Consider the following 18,569-nt stretch of genomic DNA (forward strand, 5'->3'; position numbering starts at 1 on the left):
CAGGCTGAAGACAGCCGCGGCACAGCCACCATCCGAGTCGGGGCCCCACGCGCCAGTCCCTGCAGACTGTAGTCCCCCTCAACTACCATCATCGTCCTCGGCAAATCCTGATCGGCACGTGATCCACTGGCTTGGTTCAGATCAATGACTATTTCTGCACTCGGGTCATCCTTAACTAGGCAACAAACGCCGCCATCCAGCACAGAGCCTGGCTGTCGTTTAGGGCCACCCTCCTCCCCCGTTCAATCAGACACAGAAGCAATGTGCCACCTGTGTTAGAGATCATGACCTCGACGCCGGAGAAGAAGAACCTCCACCTTCCGCTGAACGCACACTTCGCCGTGGAGACATCGCTCCGTAGGACACGGCCTTGGCCAGGACTCAACAGTCACCTCTTCCTACCCCGCCCATCACAGTGTTTTCGTACCGGCCACCCTCCCTCCTTGTGTTGTGGTGTCACGGGCACCCCCTTCTACACACGGCAAAGAGGACACGGGCATGTAAAGAATCTCCTTCATGAAGGTTCTTTACAATTCCCTCTGCACAGAGAGAAATTCTCTCTGAAATGCCAGGGAGGTGCCTCCAGCGGTCACCAGCCCCGTTAAAGACCTGGCAGGGGGTCCACCTTGCTTATTCCTGAAAAGGGTCAAGGATGTCTTACTGGAGTTGGAGTCTTTTTTTTTTTTTTTTTTGAGAGAGAGAGAGAGGGCACCAGTGAGGGAGGGGCAGAAAGAGAGAAGCAGGGCTCACCCTATACGGGACTCAAAATCACAAACAATGAGATCATGACCTGAGCCAAAGTCAGGTGCTTGACCAACTGAGCCATCCAGGCACCCGGAGCCTTGATGGTTAGTGTGACAATAAGGACTAGAACTTCTTCCTGGCCTGAGAGCATGCATTCTTAGCAGGGGTGACATCACCCCCCCGCCCCCGGAGGTGAAAACTGGTCGTCAGGGACTAAACGTCTTCCAGATCACGATGCTTTGTGGCTCTCCAGAGCTCAGCGCTACCCAACAAAGTCTTACTCATCAGTATTTCATATAATGGGTGGAGGATAATTGAGACAGTGTCTAAAAAGCCTCCTGGGGTGGGGGGTGACGATGAAACCAGGCTGAGAACGATCAGCTAGAGAGCGCCTAGCTGTGCAGAGTCCTAGCTTCATCAAGACTCTGCCTCCTCACCCCAGATGGGAATACGCTTTGCCAACCTCGTATCTACTGAATCCTAGGTTCTGCTGCTTCCCTCCTCTGCAGGAAACAGAACTCGAGGCCCCTCCTCCAGAAATTCGGTTTCCAGCAATATACAAGAAGGGGCTTCTGCATAAAGGATGGGACAGTGACATGCTGGGTGGCACTTGCTGTGATGCTGCAGCCTTTCCCCGGGGGCACAAAGCTGGGAGATGTCCAAGCGCTCCAGGGCAGGAAGGCTGAGCATGCCGTTCCCACTCCCTGGAACATTCTGCACCAGCATAATTACAACTATGAGGACACCATGGAAAATGGCCCGTGATCCAATATCCACTGAGGAAAGCAGGGCCAGATTACAACCATCCTCTGATCAAAATCGTAGGAATTCTGCGAGCACAGAAGCTGAAGCACTGGATGGGGATGGGGGAAAGATACAACTGGCTGATTCTTTAGGGTGTGGGTTCAAGGAGGACCGACCTTGAGCCTTGGGGTTTGCATTTGGTGCTGATGCAAAATGCCTCCTCCAATGAATTAAAATGGTTTTGAAAAGGGCGGGGGGAGAAGAGAAAAAGCCCTCTTCCACCAGCTTTCTTCAATTGCCTGAGAAACAGACACTGCATCTGGTCCCCTGGAGAAGGAACCCAGAGGGAGGGGGAGGGACAGAATGGCAGTAGGAGCATCCCACGGGTGAGGAGGTGGGCTCGTCCAGATCTGCAGGCCGTCACCCACCGTCACCCACCCCCAGGGTAGGCTCGGCCGCTGTCCCACGGCCTCGTGCCCCTGCCCCACCGTCGCTGCCCTGGAAATCAATGCCACTAGCTGGCCACCTTCCAACCCATGTCTCTGTATCACAGCCCACTTACGGTCAGCCTATTCAAACTTCCTGCGCATCGAGACCTGGCTGCACCACATCCAAAACCAAAGTCAGATCATCAACCGTTGCCTCCAAACCACTTACTTTCTCCCTTTGTGGATGGTTCCCTACCCTCTTTGGAGGCACGTCAGACCCCGCCTCTCCCCAACTCATTCCAGCAGGTGACCTAGGACTACTCAGTCCTGCTCAGAGAAGCCTCTCTCTCATCCTTCTTCAGGCCCAGCGGCCTCTCTCCTGGGGACTGCGGCCATCCCTGCCAGTCTGCTCCCCACGTGACTTCCAGGCTAATCTCCCCGAAACGCTACTCGGCCACGTGAAAACTTCCTCTGATTCTCAGACTCAGTGCAAAAGCTTCTCCCAGCAGACTGTTCCAGAAACATGCCATTCGCTCCTACCCCCATACCTTTGCTCTCGCTGTCTGGGGTGCCCGCCCTTCTGTCTTCACCTGCCCAAGGCTGGCCAGCGATGATAACCGACCCCATCTGCAACCAAATCCCTTCCCAACCAGGCCAATGGACCAGTCACTTCTCCCTCCTACTCCCCAAATATCTCCCCTGGAAAGACCTCCAATGTACATATTCATCTGGTACACGTTACGAGTTTATGACAAAGTGGCAGGGTTTCTGCCCTCGTGGTCCCAGATGAAGGAGGCTCATACAAACAGGTAACTCAACAATTAGGAACCGTGACTCGTGCTGTAAAGGCAGTAGCATTCCTGGAAGGGTGAGCTCACTCACGACATCAGGGACGTGCAACCTGCTCTCTGCTCTCCCTTTCCCTCCCCGTCCCACCCTCCGGTGCTCCCCCTGTGGGAGAACAGTGCCTCATAAGTCAGTGCTCTAGAAATATTTCCTGCACACATTCTCAGCATTTTCCCCTTCCAATGCAATATGTTTTTCTATTTTCTCTTCTCTCGTCCTGCTCCACTGCTGTTTCTCTTTTTTTGTGTTTGTTTGTTGGAAATGTTGTTCTCAATACTAGGATAAACTAACATTTTTTTTCCCCCGAAGTCGAGAGATTTCTATAGTAACCTCGCAGACTCCATACGGGGAATTGCTAAAAATGCTGGCTTCTTTTTCATCCCCAGGAGCCAGGAGTGCAAATGGCAAATCACTTCCGGCTTGAACGCTCTTCAGGATTGATAGATGCTCCCCTGAACAGCTTCCAGTGGAGAGCTGCGGGGCCCTGGGGTCACCCAACACCACCCGCAGGGGCTGCATTCACCACTCCCCGACTCCTCTTGGCTCTACATCACCACGATGATGATAAGCAGAATCACCCAGGGTAACAAAGCACACTCCACTAGCTCCGCTTTTCTGGAAGGGCCCCGATCTTCCACACAGAACAACTGTTTAAAGACACCAGCATGGCGCCCGGGGGGCTCAGTCGGTTGAGCGTCCGACTTCAGCTCAGGTCATGATCTCGCGGTCTGTGAGTTCGAGCCCCGCGTCGGGCTCTGTGCTGACAGCTCGGAGCCTGGAGCCGGCTTCGGATTCTGTGTCTCCCTCTCTCGCTGACCCTCCCCCGTTCATGCTCTCTCTCTGTCTCAAAAATAAATAAACATTAAAAAATTAAAAAAAAAAAATAAAGTCACCAGCTACCCAGACTCTGTGCAATAGCTCATTTTAAGTGCATTTAGATTCACCGCTTTTGACGTTAATTGCACCAACTGAGTTGATATTTGCCTAGTTTCTGGGCTTGCAAAGATGTCCAGGGAGCGAAGCTGAGTTAACACACAAGTGCTCTGTAGAACAGAATGGTGACCAGAGTCCTCGTATAAATGCCGGAGAACGCAGAGCAGCAGGGATGATGCACAGACCTCAAGTCCAAACACATCCTGATTTCTGAAGAACAGGACAGCAAGACCACCTCTTTAGCAAGCCCCACCTCTCAGTCTGTGCTGACAGGTGTCCGGAAGCTGTGTGTGAGCGTCTCAAATTAAATGACATTGAGACGAACTGGGGTTTCTGGGTTCCCTGGGATGAGGCGGGGAGCCCTCTCAGCTCAGCCTAATTGCTCCGACCTCAGGAATGTCCCCTGCACTGTCCCTAGGTGGCTGGCTCCTTCTCCCAGCACCCAGGGCCCCTTGCTTTGAGCCACGTTAATGTGCCCTTGGTGAATCCTTGTTCTGTAAATGTATTCATGAGGCTATCTGACTGTTCAGTCTCTTCAAACAGATTCTTAGGTATCCAAGGGTTTCTCATTCATCAGCACCCCCTGAGTTTTCTAGCACCACGCTGGGGGCAAAGGCGGAACAGGATTTCACGCGCCGAGCACTCAGCATTCAGGCCGCTCTTTTAGCCTGTCCTAATCAATGGCTGGACCCTTCCTCCTTCCAGGCCCAGTATGCAAATATTCTCCGCAGCTCAGAATTACTTGGTTTCTGTTACTAAATCTGGGGACAGTCTCAGCTGGGATTGACTTCTGCTCCTAACGGCACAAAAGTGCTAAGAGTATAAAGGCATCAACCAGTAGTTCTCCAGCCTGGCCGTACATTAGAAACCCAAGGAGAGCTTTTCAAAACTTAGACCCTCCAGACCCTTCTCCTAAGGGTGCTGCTTTAAAAAGTGGCCCAAGGTAGGGTTCAAGTACAAGTGTTTTTCCAAATTTCCCCACGTGATTCTGTTATACAACCCAAATGGAGGATCAGGGAGTCTGAATACCAAGGGGTAGTGTTATATGTTTCCTTGGTAACTGGGTTTCCCCATCGGTAAGGGAAGGATAACAGTCCCTGCCCTCCGGGGGTGGTGAGGAGACTGACCACGTTAATACAGGTAAGTTGCTAATGTAGTAAATTGATGTAGGTCCTGCAATTACTATTATCAGTGTATTCTAGATCCTTTTCCTTCTTCAACTGCTTATGACCAACATCCACAAATCAGTGTTATCCCTTAAATGCACAGCGAGTCTTTTTTTTTTTTTTATGAGAGAGAGAGAGAGAGAGAGAGAGAATGTGAGCAGGGAAGAGGGGCAGAGAGAGAGAGAGAGAGAAGGCAGTCTCCACACTCATCACAGAGCCTGATGAGGGGCTCGATCCCATGACCCTGGGATCACCACCTGAGCCAAAATCAAGAGTCGGACACTCAACTGACTGAGCCGCCTAGGTGCCCCAAACACACAGTGATTCTTAAGAACCCCTGTGTTAAATCAGAAAAGTCTGGCTTCAAATTCTGTTTCAACTATTTGCTGCAGGGGGAGCCTGCCTCTGGTCACTGGAACCCCAACAAGGCATTCTCAACCTACAAACTACAAGCATTTAGCGTGGCTTCAGAAAACCAAAATGATCCTTCAGATGCCTACCCCAAACACATCATCTTAATTTCCGGAAGGAAACACACACACACGCACACACACACACAAGCAACTATGTCACAAGCATATGATACAATGCTCTTTGAGAAATCTGGACCTCACCTGGCGCATTTCCTTGTAGTTGTGGTGTTTGAAATCCAGGTCGTCGGTGGTGGTCATCTCATTCCGTCGGTGATAATAGTTATTTGGATCTGGGGACAGAAATACGGTTTTAAATTCACTCACATCGTCCTATTCCTTGTGGTGGTTCTGTTAGTGGCCTGATTCTTGTGGAGACACAAGCTACTCTCTAGCTTCAGAACATATGCACAGAGGGGAGAGAGCCAACGTTTGAGAAGCAGCTCAGGAGTCGGAGTTAGCCAGTGGTGGGAAGTGCGGACTTAGACCCAGAATGCCGGGTTCAAATCTCCACTCTTCTGCTTAAGTGCTGTGTGATCTTGGCTAAGTCACTGGAGCAATTTCTGCCTTAGTCTCTTCACCCCTAAACAGGGAAGAAAGGTCCTTCTCTCGTTGGTGTTTCCTTGCTTAATATTAACTGGGATCACTGATGTGCCTGGCAAGCTCTCAGCACTGAATGAATGAATAAGTGAATGAATATCACCGCCATACACATGAATGGAAACTTCTGGAAGTGTGGTGCACACTATTAGTTACTCGCCCACCATCTAGTCCCTTTCCACCCTTCCTAACAGAAACCCAATGCAGTTTGGGAATCACCCCAACGCTTCTAGGAAGTACACCTCATATCCTAGCTCAGGGGGCCAGTGTGACTGGTCTCAGCCAATCAGAACACAGCATCTCCTGGCCTTGCTTACTGGTCCAGATTGAAGGGAAGGACTCTAACGGTGCAGAGCAGGAGTGAGTGAGAATCTCTCCGCGGTAGAGGACCGAGAGAACCCCACGAGCATCAGGGGCCATCGAGTGACGCTACATCGGATCCCAACCAATCTCCCCTGGCACTCCCAACCGCATGAGATATCCAATTCCCTTACCCACTAAGCCGGGCGGGGGGGGGGGGGCGGGCGCTGGGGTTTCCGTTGTTGCAGCTGGAACACCCCAACAGGCATGATCAGGCTGTATTAACGCCGGTGACCCATGGAGACTGGGATTCGGAGGTCTGGGGAGAGATGTCTGCTCTTAACTTGATTCTCTACCCCATATAAATTGACTCTTTTCTTCAATCCACATAAGCCGTGTTGTTCACATAATTATGAGAACAAAGGACCCTCAGAAGAAAGGACAGGCTGGGGAAGAAGAGGAGTCAGGAGGAGGATAAGGGGGAGGGGCGCTCAGTGGGCCTGGAGGTCTTTCTCTGGACGTGACCTACAGCCAGCCCCACGGCGTCTCCAACTGGAGGATGAAGCTGGAAATCCTGGACAGCTCCCAATGTAGAGAGAACACGGTGCTTTAGTCAGGTCGCTCTCCTACCCCAGACAAGGGTGTGGGCAAGGCTGGAGCCACAGCAGCTGTGGTTTGATCCAAGTGGCTCAAGGGGTGACTCCAGAGGCAGTGCCGTGGCGGGTGACAGAGGGATGGGCTCCGAGCGGTACCGGAGCAGTGGATCCTGATTTGTGCCACCAAATATGGTCCTCAGACCAGCACTCGGGCTGCCTGACAGACCCAGCCCAGACCTACTGAATCAGAATCCACACGTAAAAACAATCCCAGCTGATTCTACAGATCGGAAGTCTGAGGAACACTGTGTTAAAGTACCAAGCACCCCGCCAGCAGGGACAAGGCACTCGATACACACGGCACACAGCTGCCGTCAACTGAACCGGCTGCACGATGTCTGCGTCCCCAGAACCACAGGTCGTGACGGCCATAACCGACCTTGCCAGGGTTCACTAACCATTGGCTTCACACTAGAGAACCCACTGGCTTCACACTGGAGAACTGAGGCTACATGCAATGAGGTGAAAATCCCATATAGACCCAAACACCAAAAAACCCAGATTTTAATACCCACCAAGGTTTGCCGAGAACACTAGTAGAAACAAGGACCGCCATTGAAAGGGAATTAGAACCAGGGCGAGCTGGCATGCTGTCCAGGAAAGAAAGCAAAAGCAGATCTGATCAGGTTTAGCACAGGCTACCCAGTTAGTTTCAAGCACTCGGCTTCCAGGAGCGTGGGTTGACCACACCCTCACGCGAACTGCCTCCCCTTGGACTTCCAAGCCTGTGTGTCTCAAAGCAAAAGGTAAGCATATTTTCCACGTTAATTTGCACTTTATTTACCCGTAGGATGCTTCCTAAGAGCGACTCCACACTCCCCAAGTCCCAGGGGTCTCTTTCCAAAACTCTTTAAAGCCACTTGGTCTTCAAACTCAAGTTAGGCCTTGAAGGTTCTTCAAAAGGATTGAAGAAAAACTCAGGACTCTAAGTGCAGACGAGCTCCACGTTTGGCAACGTCATGCCCTCCTTAAGACTAATCATTTTGCCTAGGGACAAGGGTACAAGTTCCAAAAACTGTCTCAAAACCACAGGTCGGTATTTTCCACAACTTTCTACCTCCCACATTTTGAGCAAAGAATTCTTTATTTGCCCACTTACTCCGACTGGATAAAGTTTTATTGAGAACCTACGAGGAGCTCAGTACTGTAGGTAAAGAGATGAGTAAGAACAAAGCCAAGCCCTCTGGGGGCCCAGGGTCTGCAGACAAAGCCAACTGATCAAAGCCACGGTCCCCTTCTTCTTTCTGTGGACAAACCCTTCTGCCCGCGGGGAATGTATTCCAGATGGCTTGGATAAAATTGCCTTGCCCAGCATGCAGAGGCATGAGTATGTGGCCAAGGTCCAGCCATGAAACATGTGTCCCTGTACCCACAGTCACTGGCTCAGAGGGGATCCCAAGATCCTAGGGTCCAAGCTGGGCCAATGAGATGACTTTCCTCCCAGACATCGGAGGACAAGACTCTCCTTCTGTAGGAGTTGCTCACATTGTGGGATGGGTTTGGGGTGTTGGTCTCCCTGTCTGTGAGATGGAGAGAAGGGGAGCCCTGACATAGTAGAACTACTCTTTCCTGAAGCCAGAGTCGGAGTCAGATCCACCCCTGGAGTTTTCACGTATGTGAGCCAAAACTGTCCTCCCCTACCCCACAAGCTAATTAGAATAGGGCTTCTGGCATTTGAAACACAAGTCCTGATTCAGTCTGCGAGGCCTTTATCCCCACAGATGGAGCTTTGGAAAAATCAGTCTCCTTGCTTCCCTTGGCTTGTTTGGTTGCACACGTCATATGTACTGAAAACCAGTCGATTCCTTCCGGAACACCTTAGTTATGGGGACAAACTCCCGGAGGGGCATGTGGAGCATGCCATCTCCTTGACTGTTCTCTTGTTCAGCTACTCAAAATCCTCCTCTGCCTGAACCTGTCTACTGATTATACCTTTTGGGGGTTGAATTATGTCCCCCCCGCCAACCCAAAAAGATATGTCGGAGTCCTAACCCCCAGTACTTTAGAACATGACCTTATTTGGAGCGAGGGTTTTTACAGAGGTCAGCAAGTTAAAATGTGGTCATTACAGGGGCACCTGGGTGGCTCAGTCGGTTAAGCATCTGACTTCGGCTCAGGTCACGATCTCACAGTTCGTGACTTTGAGCCCCGTGTCAGGCTCTATGCTGACAGCTCGGAGCCTGGAGCCTGCTTGGGATTCTGTGTCTCCCTCTCTCTCTGTCCCTCCTCTGCTTGCTCTCTGTCTCTGTCTCTCAAAAATAAATAGACATTAAAAAAAGAGAATGAGGTGACGAGAGTGGGCCCTGATGCATCATGCCTGGTGTCTCCAGCAAGGGGGATGCAGACACAGAGGTAAGCAGGTAGGGAGGCGTCCCGGTGGAGGGAAGGGCACAGGTGCGGCGACGCATCTACAAGACCCAGAACCACCGACTGCCAGCAGGCCCCCAGAAGTGGGGCAGAGGCACGGGGAAGATTCTCCGCCACGGCCTGAGGAAGAGCCAGCCCTGCTGACGTCTTGACCTAGGGCTTCTTGCCTCCAGAACGGAGACAATAGCTTCGTGTTACCATCACCTCCCAGGTTCTGGTACTCTTCATGGGAGCACCAGGAGACTGCCTGCGCACCTGGGACATCCCTACCTCCTCACGGCCCGGACACCCGCTCTTCCTGTCCCCAAACACACACCAGCTCACCACACAGGGCTCTTTTTACAAGAACAGTGAGGACTCGAGACCAAACCCCATCCCTGGAAATCCGGGGGGGGGGGGGAGCCGAGGTTCTCGAACTGATGTGCTTCGCTGTCTCTGCTACTTTGGGGACCTCGCTTGACTGGGGGTGGGCGTTCAGCGGGGAGAGGAGAGGCTGCCTTTGCTGGAGAGGAGGCTCACGTGCAATCAAGAACCGCTGGGCTCACGATTCCTTCGACATGCTCTATCCAGAGCAGGCAACCCGCAGGGGTAGAGGTTAGAGGTCGTGGGGACGGCGGGGAAGGAGGGTGAGGAAGTGATTACTCAACGGACCCAGGGTGTGTCTATGGGTCATGAGGAAATTCAGAAACTAGACAAAGCCAGTGCTTGCACACCTTGGGAATGTGCTAAGTACCACTGAACCGTATCTTTAAAATGGTTCGTTGAAGGGGACCTGGGTGGCTCAGTGGGTTAAGCTTCTGACTCGGGCTCAGGTCGTGATCTCACGGTTTGAGTTCAAGCCACGAGTCAGACTCTGTGCTGACAGCTCGGAGCCTGGATCCTGCTTTGGACTCTGTCTCCCTCTCTTTCTTCCCCTCCCCTGCTCGCACTCTGTCTCTCCCTCTCGCAAAAATAAATAAACATGAAAAAAATTCAAAATGGTTAATTGTACATTATGTGAGTTTCACTTCTTTTTTTTTTTTAATGTTTATTTTTGAGAGAGGGAGAGAGAGAGAGGAGAGAGAGAGGAGGGGCAGAGAGAGAGGGGGAGACACAGCATCCGAAGCAGGCTCTAGGCTCCAAGCTGTCAGCACAGAGCCCGATGTGGGGCTCAAACCCACGAACTGTGACATCATGACCTGAGCCGAAGTCGGACGCTTAACCAACTGAGCCACCCAGGTGACCCTCACTTCTTTTTTTTTTTTTTTTTTAATTTTTTTTTTTTCAACGTTTATTTATTTTTGGGACAGAGAGAGACAGAGCATGAACGGGGGAGGGGCAGAGAGAGAGGGAGACACAGAATCGGAAACAGGCTCCAGGCTCTGAGCCATCAGCCCAGAGCCTGACGCGGGGCTCGAACTCACGGACCGCGAGATCGTGACCTGGCTGAAGTCGGACGCTTAACCGACTGCGCCACCCAGGCGCCCCATTACTTCTTTTTTTTAAGAAAAGGACTCCCCAGCCTCTCCCTAAGGAAATGCCCACCAATGTGGCCCAAAGCCCCAACTCCTGAGTGCAGATAACCTGGCACCAGATGCAAGCTGAGCACCAAAGAGCCAGCCCCCTGATGAAAAGAGGTCACAGATGTCCAGGCCCCACCTGACTGTTATGACAAGGTCCCTCCAAGAGGAGGAAGGGGAAGAGCTGGAGCCCCTGACAGAGGCCGTTTTCATGCCAGGTCATTACTGTCCGTGGAAGCATCAAACCCTGCTACGAGGGGCTGCAAAGGCGGAGCATATGGTGATGCCGATTTCTTTTTGCCCCTTTTCACGTAGCCCTACTGCATAATGGCTCCACTGTGCAGCACACAGGAGCCCAGGAACCCCTCCGATCTGACGTTGTTTCTCCAGACCGTCCTGGGGCCAATCTGCAGCCTGACAGGAGGAACTCTCAGAAAAGACAGTTGTTAGGAGTGCTGAAGTTTTTACAGTTTCCCAATAATCAACATGGGGCAGGTGCACCAGGAAGAGAAACCACAGGTTTATTGAAACTCAGTAAGGGCAAGTTCTTTACAGGAAAGACAGGCTACAGCCAGCAAGGCCGGACCCCCCTGAGTGGAGAGTGGTTTCCCTGGGGGAAAGGATGCCCGGCACACTTCCCTTGTTGTACTGTGAGAGAGCTCTTGGGAGGGGGGGCGGGGGGGGGGTCAGCAGAAGTGTCCACCTCCTCTCAGAATCCCTGGGCCCTGCCCCAGGACAGGCACATCCTACGTGCCTGATGTACGAATGCACGAGTGAGGAATGAATGAGTGGGTGGGTGGATGGATACACATCCCAATCCAGTTATTTAGGAAAGACTGTTTACGAAGAGGATAACACGTTCTGGGGCCAGGACACCTCTGAGAAGGAGCCCACTATATGCTCAGCTGCTATTCCTCATCGCCGTGGCAGAAGGAAGACTAGAAGGCAGGGCAGAGGCGGTGGCGAATGACAATCACATCCTGGGGATTCAGGACAATTAGGGAACCCTACACCACCCCTGGGTCCCTTAGTGCACTAGCTTTAAAGGGCCTACCGTAACAAAGTACCATAACCTAGGTAGCCTGGAACAAATTTACCATCTCACAGCTATGAACGATAGAGATCTGAAATCAGCTCAAGGCTCTAGGGGAGCGTCCTTCCTTGCCCCTTCCTAGCTTCTGGTAGTTGCCGTCAACCCGCGGCTTGTAGCCACGTCACGCAATCTCTGCCCCTATCACCCCATGGCCTTCTCTCTGTGTGTCTGTTTTCTCTTCCTAAGGACACCAGTCATTGGATTTAGGGCCCACCCTAATCTTCGCCAGTCACGCCCGCAAAGACCCTACTTCCAAATAAGATCACATTCCAAGGTTCCGGATGGACATGAATGTGGGGGGATGCTATTCAACCCAACGCACTCAGTCATGGCATGCCTTACAAGGCAAAGGCCACTAGGGGAGGACCGCCCCCCTTCCTGAACTGAGCTACTTCGGTACAGTAAGAGGTAGGCTTCTTGCTGTGTTACTGATCCCGGGGAAGGAGGGAAATCTGTGGTTCCCCACGTGACCTGCTCTCTCATCCCCAAGTCTCAGAGTCCTCTGCACAAGCGGGAGACAGGAGAGGGAGGCGTTCTGGTTTCTGGAAAAGGAGAGGTTGATGCCCGTCAGCGGGTCATAAGAACAGCCAGTAGCCTACACCCCACATGACAGGGGACAAAACAAAAGCACGACACGAAGAAATGAAACACCTTCTCTCTCGTCCTCCCATCATCCGTGGGGTCTGGTGACCTGAGAAATGAGTTAGCCACAGAACCAGACTGTCCAGCCAAGGGCAGTAAAAGAAGGAGGGGGAAGTGGGGGAAAATGATAATTGTTCTGCGCCGAGCACGAGGGCACTCTACAAATGGCTCTCGTCTAGTCGTCCTGGCGTCTGTGCATCAGGGATGGAAGGGCAGTGAACAGTGACGATGAAGAAGGAGGGCAGCCTGCGTGCATTCCAGGGGAGCAGCTGAGTCCTTCTGGTGAACTCGTGGTTTTGAAAGGCAAGGCTCCAACAAGCCAGGATGGGAGGAAGGAGAGGAAGGGCATTCATGGTCTTTATCTAAAAAAGAAAGAGATAGGGGGCGCCCGGGCGGCTCAGTTGGTTAAGCATCCGACTTTGGCTCCGGTCACCATCTCGCGGTCCGTGAGTTCGAGCCCCGCGTCCGGCTCTGTGCGGACAGCTCGGAGCCTGGAGCCTGCTTCCGATTGTGTGTCTCCCTCTCTCTCTCTCTGCCCTCCTCTGCTCACTCTCTGTCTCTCAAAAATGAGTAGAGACGTTGAAAAAAAATTTAAAGAAAAAGAGGCTGAGAAAATATCACCCTCAGCAAAGGAAGATAAAATAAAGGCCACAGTAACTTTGTGTGTGGATTCCTGTCTTTGCAAAGCCCAGGCCTGGGCCCCAAATAATGACCGGTTCCACGGGATAAGTGAGTATTCCAACTGTGGCCTTTGTGAAGAAAAGTAAAAGGTAGCAAAGCAAATAAACTTCCAAGGTCGTTGCCGCCACGCTGACCCAGGGGAGCCCCTTCCTTCCCCAGTTTACCCATATTGATGATGGCGGGGGGCGCTGGCTGAAACATTCCAGGTCAGCAACACGGGCGGTGGTCTTGCAAAAGAACTATTTTCTCAGTGCTTTATGACTGGGAGGGTCTGTGTATCAGGAGGAAGGAAGGGTCTCCCCTAGGAGGGACTCTGAGGGTCCGAGCCCACTCGCAGGAATAGACATGGGGCATCACCCCTTAGCAGATCCCCCCCACGCTCGACAGGAAACGAGCTCCTATCCCCAGACCCGTGCACAGCTCCCCGTGAGGTCCTGAGTCGAATCCGAGAACCCCAGACACGTCCGCACGGTGTGCAGAGGGAGGGCAGTCACTCAGACCTGGTGGCCGGGAAGATGAGGGGGGAGGAGTGGCGACTCTCCCCAGGGATCAGACACTCACAGTGGGAGCTGCTGAGCAGCACCGGGGCCCAAGCATCTGAAAGTCATTTCCCAGCATCCTGGCCACGGTCCTGTTGCCCTGCGGGGAAATAGTGTGCAGAGCGCTGGGGCCCTTTTCAGAAACAGATTCTACACATGGCAGTATTGTTTGCAGTAAAAAAATAGCTGAACATCACCAACACTGTGATCTTTTATTTTCTTTTTTTGAGAGAGAGAGAGAGAGAGCACAAGGGGTGCAGGGGAAGAGAGAGAGAGGGAGAGAATCCCAAGCAGGCTCTGCACTGTCAGCACAGAGCCTGATGAGGGGCTCGATCTCACAAAAGCACAAGATCATGACCCCCAGGTGCCCCCACACTGATCTTGAATCAACCAGCATGTGCCTTTTTTTTTTTTATGTTTATTTTTCAGAGAGAGAGACAGAGTGTGAGTGATGGAGGGGCAGAGAGAGACAGAGAGAGACACAGAATCCCAAGCGGGCTCCAGGCTCTGAGCTGTCAGCACGGAGCCTGACACAGGGCTCGAACTCATGAACTGTGAGATCATGACCTGAGCCGAAGTCGGACGCTTAACTGACAGAGCCAACCAGGTGCCCCAGCCAGAGCGTGTCTTAACCTGAAACTTTCACGGTTAAAAATGTATCTTCCTAGGCTCTCCCCAGCTTCCGGCATGCACAGATCTTTATGCGTACTCATCCAAAATGGACGAGACCATTCAAATTTGGGGAAAAGGACTTTCTTTTTAACGTCTTAAAAAAATGAACCACCTAGGATGCATTATGCTAAGGGAAATAAGTCCATCGGAGAAAGATACATACCATAGGATTTCACTCATGTGGAAACTAAAAACACCAAATGAGTAAACGAGCCAACAAAAAGCAGAATCAGACCTGTGAATACAGAGAACAAACCGGTGGTTGCCAGAGGGGAGGGGTGCAGGATGAGCAAACATGGGTGAAGGCGGGGGAGGGGGGGGGCGGCGGTGGCGGGGAGGGGATCCTGGCTTCCAGGGACGGAATGAATGTCATGGGAATAAAAGGCATAAGCCTAGGGGATATAGTCGATGATACCACAACAGTGTTTATGGTGACAGACGACAGCTATACTCGGAGTGAGCACAACGTAACATATAAACTTATCAAATCGCTACATTATACACCTGAAACTAATGTCACGTTGTGTGTCAACTATGCTCAAATAAAAATAAAGAAGAATAGGGGCACCTGGGTGGCTCAGTCGGTTAAGCGTCTGACTTTGGCTCAGGTCATGATCTCGCCCGTGTGTGGGTTCAAGCCCCGCATCGGGCTCTCTGCTGTCAGCATGGAGCCCGCTTCAGATCCTCTGTCCCTCTCTCTCTCTCTGCCCCTTCTCCACTCATGCTCTCTCTCTCAAGAAATAAACTTAAAAAAAAATAAAGAAATAAAAAAGAATAAAATATTTTTTACATTAAAGAAATTTAATTGTGGTAAAAGACTTACATAATTCACCATCCTGAGCGTTTTTAAGGGCACATTTGAGTAGTGTTAAATATATCTGCATTGTTGTAAGACAGATCTCTAGAACCTTCTCATCTTGCAAATCTGAAACTGTAACCATAAACAACTCTCTCCATTTTCTTTTAGTTCTGAGCTTTAAAAATCCTATTAATAGACTATGGCATGCGGTAATTCATTTTCCAGTTCAAAAGTTTCTGGAAACATTACTCATGACAGACTTGAAAAGAATCACCACCTTCCTCTGCCCCGACCTGAGGGTTCACAGGAGGATGGTAAGAACAGAACAAAGAGAGCAGAAGCAAAGGTAAATGAATTTTTCATAAATAAGAGTTCCAGGAAAAACAGGCTCCGGGCGGTTGCATTCAGACCACAAAGTCACCTTAGGTCTGAGCGGCTGAGTTGGTTCGGTAATCTCTGCCTTTGGCCTCGTGAACTTGCACAAAGGGACCGTGCCAACCACAGGGCAGTGAGCAAGGTTCACTTGCCCACGTGGACTTGGGGGCCCCTGCGCGGCCCCAGTCCCTCAGATGGGACCACCACCACGTGGCGTCACAAAGGCCAGCCCCCCTCTGGGCAGACTGCTAAGTAGCTGTGAGAAGAAAGATGGCCCTAAATATTTGGGGTGGGAAAAGAGAGCCATTCCAAGTCTGCACTTGAAACCCACCTGGAATTCACACTGTTAACTCTGTCTTTGTGTTTAAGTTGCCCCATGGACCTATCTTCAAACACCCACACATCCCAAGAATAACTTCACAGGGAAATATTTATTTCATGAGACTCTCACAAGATGCCCTTTGCCCCTTACCAACAGCGGATGAATTCCTGCCCACAGACAGACACCGGGACCTTCTCTTTAAAGCAAGCAGACTGAAGCTGTGCTGAGCGACACAGGAGCACACAGGACCGCTCACATACCCTCCTGCATCTGTGTCTCCAGTCTACGCATTCCAGAAAGCCTAGAGGCCCTGGGCCGCAGCACACGGGACCTGTGACTGCAACTCCAGCACAAACCAGCCCCATAGGAGGCCCAGGTCCCAAACCAGGCTGGCCTCGAACATCCTCTCTGGATCAGCCTTGAAAACGCACACGCCCTTGGAGCCAGCGATCCTGTTTACCGTAACCTAATGTTAAACGCCAATCCTGTAAATTGAATGATCCTGTAATTTAGACAGTAATCGTGGAAGCACACAAGGGCCCAGAAACAAAGACATTCCTCGTGCGGTTCTTTATGGAACCAAAACACTGGGAACAACCGAACACCCCACTGCAAGGCAGACTAAAAACAGGACGTGGTCAACAGACTAGATGACACATTCACAAGACAGATGGTCTCTAATGGTCTTAATGACATAAAAAAAGGTTTCACGATCTAGTAAGTACAAATAGATAACAAAGAATCTGTCTGGCCCAAGTGTGAGTAGGTAGGTAGAGAGGCCCATCTCTCTCACCAGTGCAGAGTTTGTATTCTAAACATTCATCCTTGGCGAAGCAAGAACGTGGGTATTATGCGATTGAGAGAAAGGCAATAAGTGACATTAAACATGCTTTGAAAACACAGCAAACGTGTGGGGGGCTGGATGGCGACAGAAATGGCCTGATGGACACTGTAACACCTGAGAACACCAGAGCTGGTGGTTCACTTCCTCCAAGTAGGGGAACCCCAGAAGTGGCAAGCCCTCACTCTCTTGTTGGGCAAGAATGGTAAGGAAAGCTATAACCCAAAGCTGAACACCTTGCACCCTAGGGACCGACTGCAGGTGGACAGGGATGTGGAAATTCCTACAGGCCCTGATGAAGAGCCTTAGGAACGTTCTAGGAGCCCACTTCCTTCCCTGGAGATGCCCAGTCAGGATGAAGGGGCTGCCATCCACAAGGCTTCCCGTGGGCACGAACTCACAAGTCCTGAAAGGCCAGACGGAGCCGGTCATGAGCCAGACCAGATCAGCCTGTCCAGAGCAGGTACCAGCAAGGATCCAGACGACACGTGTGAATTCAACCCGCCTCTTCCTGCCACCCTGAGGTCACACCCAGATGCCACTGTGTGAAAACAGGCCACGGGGAATACAACGACCTCAAGGGACAAGCGTTTACCCCAAGACACAGGCGCCCAAGCAAAGCGACTTCAACCGAAAAGGGGCGACGTACACGGCCACACGTACCCACCCACGGTCTGGGTAGAGGAAGAGTAGCGGGAACACTCTACCCAGAGTAGCGGGAACACTCTACCCAGAGTAGTGGGAACACTCAAAGACAAGGAAACATGCCACCAGAAATTCGCTCTAGTTTTTTTTCTTTTGCTTGCTTCTGAGTGGTGGTGTTGAGTGAATTTTCAACCTTGAAACATGCATCCTCTTAAAACCCCAGTCGGCAAAACCACAGCTGGTACGTCCGTTTGCTACTACCCCCCAAATACCCGTGGTGTTTCCGAGGAGGGTTATGGGAGATTTTTATTTACTTCCTTTCTGCTTCGCTCTGTTTTCTAAACATTCTGCAATAGATGTGGTATATATATATTTTTTTTTTTACACGAGAAAAAGATTGCTTGGCACGTCTGTAGTCACCTTGGCCAGGCACCCGTTCTCCACCAGCACCCCACCTGCAGCAAATACGGAAAAGCAAGCCCACCTGGCAGGGGACAGCCCAGGATCTCCATCCTCATACAGATGCTCCCGTTGTCGAACCAGGACCGTGGATTTACGCGGATGTAGCGGGCCACCATGGGGACGGGCAGCTCGTTGAGAACGGGGATCTCTTTTTCACTGTTTCCTTCAAATATCTATTTAGGCATGAGGGGGAAAAGGGAGGATCTTTCAGAGCCTCATTACCAAGGGATAAAAGGGTCAGTAAACTATTCACTCCATAAGACTTAACTGAGAAACGCCCAATATGCGCTGGGCATTGAGGGGAGAAGAGAAATGAATCAGGCGTAGACCCTGCCCTCGGGACGCCCCCAATCTCCTGGGGCAGCGGGGAGAAAAGGAGGAGGTAATACTCAGATAATCCGGGCGAAAGCTCTTAGTGCCATGACAGAGGGACAGCCACGGAGCTCTGGGATTTCAGAAGAGGGGAAGGACCAGACAGAGCTTCAGGGAGCAGGTGGTGTGTGAACTGGCCTCGAAGGCAAACTATTTAGATCTGTAGGAACGGCAGGGATTCTAGAGAAAAGCAGCAGCAATGACTGGAGAAGCCCAGAGGTGGGATTCAGAAAGAGCAGAGTAGCTAGCTCACTGCCACTGGAACACAGAAGGAGCGTGTGCAGGGGGTAAGAACGAGAAAGAAGGTTGAAACCGGAGGCTGCCGTCAGATTGTCTAAGACTCTGGACACCACGTTAGGAAGGACGCGCCTGAGAACCGGAGGAAGAGGGTGGCGTGGTCAGAACCGGCGGATCTGGAGCGGATCACGGAGCG

At 51.6% G+C, this 18,569-nt stretch overlaps 1 protein-coding gene across 1 annotated transcript in view; it reads right to left on the bottom strand.

The window, feature by feature from the left end:
• Positions 1-18,569, bottom strand: part of CPXM2 (carboxypeptidase X, M14 family member 2) — a 138,910-nt gene that overhangs the window by 24,625 nt on the left and 95,716 nt on the right. Inside the window, exons 6-7 of the mRNA XM_047072753.1 lie at positions 17,787-17,937; positions 5,476-5,564 (exon numbers count right to left, since the gene is read on the bottom strand). Of these exons, the coding sequence (XP_046928709.1) occupies positions 5,476-5,564; positions 17,787-17,937 (240 nt within the window). The remainder of the gene's footprint in view (positions 1-5,475; positions 5,565-17,786; positions 17,938-18,569) is intronic.

This window comes from Lynx rufus, unplaced genomic scaffold, assembly GCF_022079265.1.
Source record: "Lynx rufus isolate CCGP_SWC_20201006 ecotype Redwood Valley unplaced genomic scaffold, mLynRuf1.p SCAF_11, whole genome shotgun sequence".
NCBI classification, from domain to species: Eukaryota; Metazoa; Chordata; class Mammalia; order Carnivora; family Felidae; genus Lynx; species Lynx rufus.